Genomic DNA, 12,963 nt, shown 5'->3' on the forward strand with positions numbered 1-12,963 from the left:
TCTTTGGTTTCCAAAGACCAGCAAGTCTGCATACTCTCCTACCAAAATTCCCTCATTCCACCTCAGTGTAGGTGCAGAACATTTGCTACTTTATTTTCAAAACTGACTAATGCACTGTTCTTTTTGTTGTTGAAATGAAACATAAATGATCCCATCGAAGGGAAAGAACTTTAAATTCTGCAGAATCTGCAAACTCTACGGACAGTCAGTTTTTATGCTGTTTACACCAGGGGTTTAAGGCAAGGAGCGCGCACCCAAAAGATTCTGATATATAAATATATATATATATATATATATATATATATATATATATATATATATATATATATATATATATATATATATATACACATCATGTGACTAATGGGAGAAATGCCTCTCGTTTCCAAAAATGTTCGAAGTTTGACGAACGCATTTTGTCGACAATGTCGGATAGCGCCCGGGAATTTCCGGGTATAAAATAGGTTTTATCTACCTGCCTTGCTAATCAAAAAATTTGAAAATGAGTTCATATTTATTGCTGGAATTTAGAAAATTTGAAATTTAACGATGATTTTGTGCATCAAGTATGCACAGAAATCGTACGAGGGGCAAGCTTTGCTGCGTCATGTACCATTTTGATTCCGACGACGGTTACTGGGATTTTCCAAAACTCAGCGTGGTCTTCATTTTGGTTTTGCCTGCTAACAGTGCTATATGAGTCCCTAACTTTAAAGATTTTAGGTCAACATTAGTCAATGTTTTCTAACAAAAATATCAGCCTGTATGATATATGAAGCAAGTGAATTTTATATTAAAATTTTATAGGAACATTAAAAGCTATAAATGATAAAGCCAAACTGGAAACGAAGCCGAGCTGTGCAAAAGGGCGGTCATGTTTGTTTTTTGCCCCTGTAGTTACCTGACCTACATAGACCTTTATAGGAACATTTAAAGCTATAAATGATAAAGCCAAACTTGAAACGAAGCCGAGCTGTGCAAAAGGGCGGTCATGTTTGTTTTTTGCCCCTGCAGTTACCTGACCTACAATTGAGATGTCTAGGCTTCAGTGAATTGTCAGGTCAGGGAACCAGACAACCCAAAAGAAAGAATGATGACATTCTATTTTCATGTCCAAATCACTTATCGTCTCCTGTTCCTCTGCCCACTCCCTTTCCCCTTTTTCTTCTGGCCCCTCCCCTTGTTCCGTCCCCCTTTTCGCTTGTCTGGCTGCTCGGCGACAGGCAGGATTTTATCTTCGTCTGCTTCTTCTTCCTCATCAAATATGGCGTCTGCCTCATTGATGTCTGAGAACACAAAAAACAAGAGCATCACATATGAGTTCTTATAACACTTCATACATATTATGAAAAAACACACTTACTTTAATTGTCAATGTTCCAACATGAACAAGTCAGGAAGTCAAACTTCCAACCAGTCTGTAATACCTAATATAAAGTTCCAGGTAGTATCCCAAAATTAGTTCCTACACTCGATCCTAACCATGCAACAGTGGTGATCATAATCAATTGGCACTCATACCATACTTAAAACATTCTCAACAGATATTACTTGTCAACTGCGTGTAATAGATTTTCAATATTTTGTGGACTAGTAATTATCACTTGATTAGGAAAGCTATATCAATAAAACAAACACATCATGAATTATGAAATAACTGATCTCTCGGTGTTGTTTGATCTTTATAACTGCTTGTTTTTCACCAATGGTTACGCATGACAGCTGACAGCTCAGCCCAAGATTGCAGCGTTCTATTCCTAAATTGAGGACAATATCACCCATACCTTCATTAGCAGTCTTGTCTTGTTGCGCTGCTGCTCTCTTTTGTTCAAGCTTTTCCTTGCTCGTTTGGTGCGCCTTTGTGAGCTGCTCCATGATGTACCTGACCTCTGCAAGCTTTTCAAAGGCCAGTTGCTTTTGGATCTCCGCCATCTTGTCAGTGAGGTCCTGCCTTATTCTACACAAAGTCTGTCAACCGAGAAACATTTCACATCATTGTTTTCTGCATTGATTGCACAAAAATTGCTTTGAGCAATATAAGAAGGATACTACCTCACTTGCTTCTTCAGAGATTTCTGAGAGCCAGTAGGCATTGTAATAACTGCATTTAAAAGACAGCATATGAAAAAAACCTTCAAACTTTATACCTACGTCTTCAAAGTATTTGAAGTTGTCTGAGTTTCCAGAGTTTCCTGCTGTTAGGGTGGGGAGGCGAAGCTCCTGAAGTAATTTTTCAACCTCTGTAAGAGATTTCAAAAAAAATTGACAAAATTGTAGGGTACAGGAACCCCCGTCCCTAAATGGTACTGCCCAGCCAAGTGGACAGAGGGCTGACTGTGTTGGCTATGCTGGTCATTCATGGCAGTGTATGCATTGAGTGATCAGCATGTCCAACATAGTTCCCCTCTGCCATCTCTTTTCAGGTATGTACTAACATTGTGATATTTTATAATGGAATATACCCTGTAGATTTAGAAATGATTTGAAGTTATCCCAAAGCCTTGAGTTCTCTTGACAGTAACAATGAGTAGAGATTACCGCAAGTTTGATAACACCCTGTAATTATTGTTGGGATCTTGGCAGTCACATGAATGAATATTTTTCTGTCTACTTTTGGGCTTTCTGCCAAAGTTTAGTTTCTGAACATTCTACACTTCAGTGAAGAGTCAGAGTTTTATGGGGTGTCCGCATTGATGGTCAATTCCTTTGTCAGGATTTTAGTTAGTGAATTTGTAACTTAACTTGGGACTTGTAATCCCCAATTTCTTGGTGTCTCAAAAATCTTAGAATAGTTTTTCAGATATATCTTCCACTTTTGTTTAACTGTATGTATAATCACTTAGTAACTTTATGAATGGTAGCATAGAGCATAAATGTAGATAGAAAAGTTTGTTCATTTTATTCTATAAACTTGGGTAAAGGGAATGCCTATGTACTGCACACACTGTCCCTACACAAGGTGACTCAGCCTAGGGCTGCCCACATGGTCCTGGGTGGACATTCCACAGACAGGTGGTCACTCACTTATTTAGCTCTGGTGGTCTGTCCAGGGGTCTGTTTATTAGCAACTAGGGAGGATAGGCACGGGGGAGCTAGCATGTTTAGAGTGTTTCATTATCACTCGAAGTTAGTGTTTATGCCTTGGAGGCAAGGGCCAGGCTAAAGTCTGTTGCCATAGAGACAGCAGTGGCGGCCAAACGGATTTTAAGTTCTGCTTCTCATGGATTTGTGGCCACTCAAATTCTATGTTGTGTTTCAAGTTTACTGTACATGTATATTACTAGAGTGTCTTGTCACATTTGGAGTACTGGATGGGATTTAGCTCATTTATTGAAATTGCCGTTACTGATATTATGCCCAGTAAGTTGATTTAGTAATTAGCAGATTCATGGCAGTGTATGCATTGAGTGATCAGCATGTCCAACATAGTTCCCCTCTGCCATCTCTTTTCAGAATAAACAGAACCAATTCGAACCTATAGAGCGCCCTCTTACAAAATGCCCTAATCTATATTTATGTCACTTTAGAACAAAAAAACATTGTCAACTCAATAGGTGTTAGTGGCGGATCCAGGGTACTAGGTGCGTAAAATATTTCCAACCTGTGCAGGAAGTTTTATTGTGACACACCAATTTTGAACTTTAGAAGCTCTCTGGTGCAGGGGATCTCTGCCGTAGATTTTTTTCCTCAAAATTCAGAGGAGTTCAGGGGGCCTGCTTTTTGGAGACAGGATCCTCACACGGCTATGCAGGCCCATTTGTTGGCAACACTGCCCATACCTGTCATTAATGGATACACCTCATCATGGAGCATTTTTTCATAGTGAATGAAATCTTGATGTCTCTGCTGATGGAAAGCTGTTGCTTTGTGCTCCTCCTGGGTCGGTAGATCATCCCTGCCATCTGCTTCTGACGTTGGCCCCAGATCTGATTGCATTGAGACCGCTTCACCTGTTAAAAGTTCCATGCAACAATTGAAACAGTTCATCTGTGTACAGTTGCGTAACCTTGCACATGAAATGACTCATTCTCTGACAACAGACTTGATAATAGGCTTGAATGTGCACTTTCTTAGGGGACTTTCTTACTTGGTTCTCTTTCCCACTAAGCTCTCGCAGGAAATCTCACATGTAAACAAAGTGGGATGCCAGTATGATTCACATCTATTGATGTTCAATGATCAGCCATTTCAGAGAAGTAACAGATTTTGTGTTTAAACAATTAGCAATTCCTGCCCAGTTCAATTCCTGTTTTGCATGCGGCAGTCAATCAATACACAACTTAATGGTCAAATGGCTACAATGAGCTAAATAAGAAAGCTACAAAGATAATTCCTAAATGGTGCAAGGGCAGCGAACATTTGCTTTAACACTACAATCACTGTATATAAGCTTCTGCAAGTGGTATCGGAGATGGTTCTCTTAAGGATACTGTGCTTCAGCAAATTACCTTGAAAATAAATTGGTAGAATATTTGTTGATGTGACAGGCTTGACTTTACGACAGTTTAACAGATGCATAAAAAAAACTAGATAGCATTAACACAAACCTGGTTCATCGTTGTCATGGCCTTCTTCAGTCAGTGCCTCCAGTTCATGTCTTGTATCTTCGACCCCTCTCAGACTGACATTGCAAATGGCGCATTGTGTGGGAGTGTGCAGGAACTCCCAGAGCTGCTGGGACACCCAGGCAGTGGCTGTTGTCTCTACTTTGGACTGGACCTCCGGTCTGATGCGGATGGTACTGTAGCCGTATGATCTCAAGAGGCTGGCTACGCGAAGAAGCCTCTTGGATTTTAAGTATCCCATGATGACCCTTGTAGCCCGCTCTCTCTGCAGGGTCTCCTGTTCCCTCTGGGCCTTGGTAACCTCTTCTTCAGACACGTCAAGGTCACCTTCCACTTCCCTTTCCCCAGCAGTACTTTTGTCTTCCTCCTCATTCAAGTCTCTCCCTCTCTGACGGATGCTGCCTTCCATCAGTTCAGTGAAGACAGTTGGGGATACTGCAGGAAGTGTCTCAAACTGTACATTGCTGAAGGTCTTGAGGTTCAAGTTGCGGAATTCCAACCCAGGCGATCCTCGGGGAGGCATGCGCGGACTCCATCTGCATTCTCTGAGGTACTCATCGCCACGAGCCTTCAGGAGCTCCTGCAGAATACTGAGGGCATCATGACGATCCTGGGCCTCCCTTATTCTGCAGAGAGCGGTGTAGACTCTCTTTGGCAGATGGTCTTCAGATGGAGCTATGGACTGCAGTGCTTCACGTGTATCTCTGATGATCTGTACAGGTAGAGCCATCCCAGCATTACACAGCATCACAAGCACCAGAACCAGTGTGCGTTCAGCCTCTCCAGTTTGAATGTACTCAACGCTTGATAAGGCATCTGCCAAGACATTGAAATCCCTGCCCTCCATAGATGTCCCACAAATCAGACGAGATAAACGGCGAGTCTGGCCAGAGGTGTCCTTATTAGGCAATGTGTCACTCACAGCAGTATACATTGCATGTCCCTTTCCTGGAGCGCATATAGCATCAAGGAAGGAAGCCTGGGCTAGGTAACTCGCCGGTATGGCTACAGCACACTGCTGTGTCTTTGCTCCAAGAGTTAACATCATGGTGACATACACCTCTATCATTGCCACTGTGTTACTAATGGATGGAAGAAGAGGATAAACCGGCTTTTTAACCATAGTGCCCATGAAGCGATTGAACGAACTAAGGGACTGCATTGCATCACGCTTTGTGTAGAGATCTTCAAAAGATTCCAAATGGTGTCGCTTGTAGCTCAGGATCTGGAAGCCCTTCCGTGGATCATTAGAACGCAGCAGGTGCATTCCTAATGGCTTAGGATGATTCCATCCTTCTTTCTTTTGCCAACTGAAGCAGTCATCTTCTTCCCGGGTAACCAACTTTTTCATGACTGTTGGCTTCTCACCTATAAGAAGGTCAATACCATGACACATTAAGTACAAATCTGTGTCTGCCCTCTGATGCTTACGGTCAACCTTCTTGCGCTCATTCTCAGCAAAGGCCTTCAGCTGTCTTCCGACGGAGGGATGCTGTACAAGTCTGAGAAGCTTTTGCGTTGTTTGGACTGATTCGCCAATGAAGCGTTGGTGGCAGTGCTCGGGGAAGAAAATGTTATACAATGCCTTGCACTTCTTGGCACTCTTTAGATGACTCTGTTCAATCTCCACTGTAAGCTTGTCTGCAGACTTGAACCTGGACAATCGGGAGGCCTTCCCGATAATGTCGTCAATCTCGATCAGCAGGACAAGGTAGTTCACCCGATTCAGTACGTGGTGAAACGAGTATGGCAAATGGAGTTGTTGACAGGTGTCTAGGCCATTTGAGCATGGCATCCCAATCTGATAATCAACGCACTGAGTTAGCTTTTTTATTTCCCCACTGAGCAGCTCACGTATCTTCTTCACCCACCCTAGGGCTCTTGGAATCAGGTAATACTTAGCGATGGCTTCTCGCGCCTTTACAGCCTCAACCTCGCTCAACAGCAACATGTTCTTATCCAAGGCAGACAAGATTCTGGCTCCCTCGCACCTCTGGATGTGCAGATGACCAGCTTCCCCTGGACGCAAACCAAAGAAGACTTCGCAGGATCGTCTCTGCCGCTCTTCTCCAGGATTAGTGCTCTCAAACAGAGCACAGATCAGCTCTACGAGTTTCTCCAGCTGATGGAAGATCCTATTCTTGATATTATCAGCATTGGGTGGCGAGAGCTTGATCAGGTAATCAGTGCATTCCGATTCCCCAGCTGTGTGAGACATTTTATTGAAGGAGAGATTGGCTTCACGGATCTTGTTGGCATCCTTCTGCACCTTTCCCAGGAGAAGCAGCGTCTCGGCTTTTATGACAGAGTCACTGCATCTGCTGAACAGGCTCTCTGCCTTGGTGAGAAGTGAGACGGCAGAAGCCTGGTTGGCCACACTGTCTGGCTCTAGTAGGAACTTCCTTGCCTGGCTCAGTCGACACTCTGCAATAAACTCAGGATAACTTGATGATTCTAGGATGGTGCAGGCTTCCTCAAGCTTACCCTGCGAAGATAAAGAATAGGTTTTTATTATTAACTTACCCAGTAATTTCTTAATCCAAGAAAGAAATTTTAATGGAACACTTTTGTTTCTGCTGTTTTTTATTCAACAAAAACACTGATTGCCTATACTGTATCACCATCCCGACAAGCTTGAGAAAGCCAGCGGATAAGTTGTTTAACATCTTGTCAGTTTAGACTCTCAACATTGAACTAGTCTACAAGGTCGATCAATAAGGTAGTCCCCCCTGGCTGAGCTGAAATTCAAAAAGGCAGTTAAGGCAAAATTGGAAGAATCCTCTGACTATCAGGCAGCTGACCGGTGGTGACTAAAAAAGGGCCTCATCTTGAAATTCAATGTTGTACCTGCTCTCTGAGTATTTTGGCTGCTTCCAGAAGACGTCCACCATCCTTCAGCATAGTCACAGCCTCAGCTACCAGTCCCCTCCTATGTAGAAAATCTACTCTGGCTTCAAACTGTTCCAATTGCTCCAAGGCATCCAGCATTTGCCCATGGTCTCCCTTCTTGAAGTGGTACTCTGCTGACTTGTAGATCAACTCATTCAGGGTATGGGTGGCCCTGATATACACACAAACACATAACAGCGATATATGTAATACAATGCCGCAAAAAGTTGAACAAGATAATATGTATGATAACACATAAGTGCTGTACTATGTGGGTGTGTGATTTTGTTTTCTTTTCTGGTGCTGAATGTGGCCAACTTGTAATTTACTTGTGAGGACTTGTGAGGGCTAATGAGGATCTCTGAGGACTTGTTTTTGACTTGTGAGGACTTGGAACTCAATGTAATTGACCTGATGATTTTTCGTGAGGACTAATAAGGACATATGAGACCTTGTGAATGACTTGTGAGGCTTTGTGACGTCTTGACTAAAACTCTGATAACTCACCCTGGTGGTCTGACATGTCTTGGTAAGGGCATCTTATTCATCATCTGCTCCTGCTTAAACCGGTTGAAGCGATCGATGAGGTCCAGGGCCTTGGTGTGCAGACCCATGCTGCACAGGAGGTCTAAGGCCTTGGCGTAATCCCCCATCAGCTCTAGGCAGCGGCAGGTGTCGCTAATACGATTCAGTCGCTTCTCGTAGATCTTGGCAGCTTTTGAGAACTGAGGTAAAGCAAGACAGGTGGAATGGAGAAGAAGGCATAATGCATTTAGTGCTTTCCCTTACTTTTCACCCTAGTGACCTGGTTTCAAATTTCACCCAGGCCGTCTCGTTGAGTATGTTTTTCTGTCTCTCCACATTGCCAATGGTTTTTCCTGATCATCATTCCAAGATTTTTCACAAGCCTTTTTCTCCAGTTTACTTTCCTACAAGAAAAACCCTTATGTCAGCATGTAGACTTTTAATATTGACTGAAATTAAACCATAAAGCAGTTTCATTTCTCTTTTCATTTTTTTTTTTTAAATGCATGAAATTTTGTTTTCAATAAATATGAGGTGTAGTGCTCAACAACTTGCATTTCTGTCTTACCTCTCCCAGCTTCTCCAGAAGCTGAGCCAGCAGGCCAAACTCCCTGGCATTGTAGAGGCAGTTGACGGCCATCTGGCTGCTATCACTCTGCAGGAACAGGCCAGCTACTTGCAGGAACTTCTCCCTCATGGCTGGTAGCTGGTCTCGCATGCGGGCCGCTTCCACAGCCTGGTGGTGTGCCCTGGCCTGCAATTCTCGCTTCTCTGCAGGGGCGAGATAAGGGGAAATCGAAAAAAATCCATGAAACAATCGGCAGAGGGTTTGAGGGTTGCCAAGGCCCTAGAGCAACACTGGGTCTATAGTATATGTTTGTATGTTTGTATTAATTTGCCTAAAGGCACCCATTAAAACATTTCACATTTTCTAAGGTCATGCATATTTATAAGACGCATAAATATGAATGAGGTGAAAAATATAAATTATGCAAGGCAAGCCTACCATCACTGCATTGGTAGCACTTAGCAGCCACAATTCACATTCTGTTCTCAAAGAAGTAATGGCCTCATGCATATTAATAAATATAAATGCGGTATAACTAATATTATGCAAGGCGCGCCAACCATCTCTGCCGCATTTGTAGCACTTGACGGCCACCATCCACAGTTGTTCTCAACAAAGCAATTAATGTCCTCATGCATATTCATAAGACTCGTAAATGTAAATGAGGTGTAACAATACATTATGCAAGGCACGCCTACCATCTCCACCGCGTTGGTAGCACTTGGCAGCCACCATCCACAGCTTGTTCTTAAAGAAGTAATGGCCTCGCTTGATCCACTCCAACTGGCTTGACTTCTCCACAAAAATGGCGTCCAAATCTGACCCAACAAAAACACACAATTATTGATTTTTGTTGAATTCAGCACATACATAAGTTTTAATTTTCAAGTAATTCAACTCTATCTGCAGGGGTTGCTTAATGCAAGATTCATAACAGCCAGCCAGGGTTTTAACTATAAGCACAATCATTTGGCCAAGCTGTTATCCAAAGACTGAAGGCTATGAATGTACAAAAACAGATCCTGTGAAAATAGTGAAATTATTCTGTGCGGTAAGAACACCCAACTGGATTTAGAAAAATCAAAAGAGTTGAGCAACAAAAAAATTACAAAACAGACACACGTATTTAAGAATGGATCAAGCATATGTTTCGGAAGAATACTGTCTTCAAAATGCTAAACTACAAAATAAATTGTAAAAATAGTCAATATCCTGAGACCTCTTCACAATTCATGATGCCATAATGGGAACATTTCACCACTTTTCTGGCAAGTTTGCCAAACAAAAAACAAATTTAATTCAAGGTACTGTATTCATACACGTCACTTGAATGCTTTGAATTTTAACCTATAATTTGTAATGAGCAACACTTCCAGTCCATAAACATCAGCCTGTAGTTGCAAACAGTTTCTCAATGTATGTTTTGGATATTGGAATTTTTACTGATCCAAACCAGAAAATGTTAAGTTTCTGAGAACAACAATTAGCACCAAGAAGTTATCTGAATTATCTGAGTGCGGTATTTTAATGCCCTCATGATGCACAGCACCCCTAGCCATAGCACCCCTCTGGTTTTAAAAACACAAAGTCCCACATCACAATGTTGAACTGTTGTTAATTATGCACTGGACTCACCAGGCCCCTCTGCTTCTGGGGCAGTTTCCGGACCGATGCCTTTGACAAGTTTCAGGCAACGGAACAGCTCAAACATCGGCGCTCGTTTGGTCTCGTCTTCGTCAAAGATCCAAACGTTCACCCTGGCTCTTGTGATTGCTGTGTAGAGATACTTCAGCTCTGAGTTCAGCACCTGAGAGAGACAATACAGTATATTATGACCCACAAGTATGAAGCTAGCCCAGGTTTTCAATAGGAAAGTCGGCAATTTCAAGTCGGTAACTGGCTTTTTGGGATCAAGCTGTGCCTGAGCTACGACTGTTGGGAACATTTCAGTCACCGATTTTATGGGACCTCAGGTTAACTGCGACTATATTAAGATGATTGGTGCTAAAAATAAAAACAAGTGGCAAGAGTAGAAACTTTTAACTTCTGCGCCACGACGGAATGTGTTCCCGACAGGCAAACATCTATCGCAGTCAACCTTTGATTAAAGTTACAACATCATTTGCGCATCCAGATCATCTCATTTAATTGCGAATCGTCATTACGTCGTGGGTGACATGAGCATGTTGCGATTATTTTGTGTTGAGATGCTGCGATAATCACACGTTTTCTCAGTTTTGTGACCTGAGCATGACTTTTGTGCTTGATGCCTAAGGTTCCGTCACGGCGCAAACAAAACGCAGGTCGACCTGAGGGCCGCTTACTAGTGCCTTTGTCATTGTACATTCTTACTCAAATGGATTCCTGTACAAAAATGCTACAAGCTTGTTCACATTCATAACCCAGTGCAATTCCAGGTCCCGTCCCATTGAAAAACTGTACATTTCATTTTGCAAGTCTGTTTCAGCTGCACACACAAACATTAATTTTTCTGATCATTCAAAGTTCTCAGTAACTCAACATTCGAGAGTACTTGAAGAATCAGAAAAGCTAAGGCCCATTGAAGCAACACACTTGGCAAGAATGTTCAACTCAAAGTTTTTTATCGTGTTTATACGACAGAATCTGAGAGAGACAGTGTGGCAAGCCGGAGTGAACTGAAACAGAATCACACTACAATGAATCACAAAAAGCCACAGAAAAACAACTTTTCTTTTATTATGCATGATGAAGGGGGAAATGAAATACTTCAAATCTACATCAGAGAATCACTGCAAAGGCTTGAGTTGCATGAGATTGGTCAAGATTCTTAACCTTGTGTTCATCCGGGTTGAATTTCAGAGGCCGTGGCCGGACTGTCCCAGTCAAGGTCTCCACATCTATTTCCTTCAATCCTTCTTGTTGGTCCTCAGCCCTGTTGCGCTGTTCAGCGATCAACTCGTTCAGGTAGTCGGTGATCACCCGCCACTCCTTGTCGGCCTAGGAGACAAAGAAGCGGAAATGTAACCAGGTCATCACAATACATTTTAAGTCATCACAAGTCATCACAAGTCATTACATGTCATCACAAGTCACAACAGGTCAAAAGTCAATCACGACTGCATTCCTGACTAATTCATTTAAACAAAATGTCATCTACAAAAGTTCTACAAAGTCAACTCACCGGGGAATCCTTGAAGAAGTTGTAGAGTAGGACGTCATCAAACTCCAGACCCTTGGCCTCGTAGATGGTCATGACTAGGCCAAGACGAAGCTCAGCTGGCAGCTTCTCAATAGCCTCTTCATTGGCAACCAAGATGACCTGCGAAACAATTTCATTATAAGGTAATTAACAATGTTATTATGAAAATGAACATGACATTGACCAAATTTAAAAGTGTTGTTTGATGGAGGACATTTTGTGTCAATACATTTCATTTTAAGTGGCTTGAGGTATATTGAAAAAAAGGGACTTATTTCTGGCATACTTATTCTGCCTTTTGTCCATGAATATTGGGAATGAGTGCATTTCTCCTAAACAAAATCAATGGAAAACAAAAGATGCTACACATCTGATTTTTATGAAAACATCTGCAACACATCAGTCTACAAACTCATTATGAAAAAAGCTACCTGGCAATGATAATGGAAAACTCACCTGGTGAGCTCCAAACTCTATCTCAGACGTCTTCCTCTTGTTGCCACACAGCAGCAAAGCCAGGTCAGTGAAGCTGCAGGACTCTAGCAGCACTGGGGAGGGGCCATGGAACAAGCCCTGGTCACGCTTCAGACGATCAAAGGAGTTGGGGAAGAAATGGGTCATCAGATCCACGATAGTGGAGGCCAGGTTCAGAATCCCTGGGTAAGAGGTTAGGCGAAACATATAGTACACAGCATGAGAGAAATGCAACCTGTATCTCTGGATTGAAAGTTCAAGTCCAGCAAAGGGTCACATAAAGCAGAACACCTGTAGCGATCCTCGAATTAGCTCCCAAAGTTTTCTGATTACGGACTTGTCGGTTTTAGAGGAATAAGAGGCATTTTAAAGACTGTATGCAGTAGGTAAAGCAGACTTGTGGTTGATTTTTGCTTGATAACAACTCTGCCTTTCCCCTAATTTATATACAATCTACTCAAACAACCTCAAGCAATGGCATTCCCTTGTTTAATTTAAAAAAAATGAACTTATCTGATTAACTAATCAGATAAGTTCAATTATTTTAAATTTCTAGTTCATAGAGAATAATTCTTTTACGATAGTATAAGGTAGGAGCCTGTGGTATTACTGCATTCGCCTTAAAATGCCATGCTAGCTTACTTGGCATGAATTTGTGACTTGTTAAACCACAATTATTTTCCACGTTTTTCGAGGATTCTAGTGTTGATGAGCCTTCAACTCGAGTTGTTTCACTCGCCTGTAATGATTTGAGTCAAGTT

The 12,963-nt window shown here is 42.1% G+C and overlaps 1 protein-coding gene across 1 annotated transcript in view; it reads right to left on the bottom strand.

Moving 5' to 3' along the window:
* Positions 1-361: 361 nt before the first annotated feature.
* Positions 362-12,963, bottom strand: part of LOC119723193 (TPR and ankyrin repeat-containing protein 1-like) — a 45,388-nt gene continuing 32,786 nt past the window's right edge. Inside the window, exons 26-38 of the mRNA XM_038193753.1 lie at positions 12,185-12,384; positions 11,711-11,848; positions 11,362-11,526; positions 10,183-10,354; positions 9,246-9,365; positions 8,548-8,750; positions 7,962-8,179; positions 7,413-7,626; positions 4,548-7,050; positions 3,780-3,950; positions 2,152-2,240; positions 1,785-1,968; positions 362-1,286 (exon numbers count right to left, since the gene is read on the bottom strand). Coding sequence (XP_038049681.1) covers positions 1,123-1,286; positions 1,785-1,968; positions 2,152-2,240; positions 3,780-3,950; positions 4,548-7,050; positions 7,413-7,626; positions 7,962-8,179; positions 8,548-8,750; positions 9,246-9,365; positions 10,183-10,354; positions 11,362-11,526; positions 11,711-11,848; positions 12,185-12,384 — 4,541 coding nt within the window. The 3' untranslated portion in view covers positions 362-1,122. The remainder of the gene's footprint in view (positions 1,287-1,784; positions 1,969-2,151; positions 2,241-3,779; positions 3,951-4,547; positions 7,051-7,412; positions 7,627-7,961; positions 8,180-8,547; positions 8,751-9,245; positions 9,366-10,182; positions 10,355-11,361; positions 11,527-11,710; positions 11,849-12,184; positions 12,385-12,963) is intronic.

Source organism: Patiria miniata, unplaced genomic scaffold (assembly GCF_015706575.1).
Source record: "Patiria miniata isolate m_02_andy unplaced genomic scaffold, ASM1570657v1 HiC_scaffold_16, whole genome shotgun sequence".
Classification (NCBI taxonomy): Eukaryota; Metazoa; Echinodermata; class Asteroidea; order Valvatida; family Asterinidae; genus Patiria; species Patiria miniata.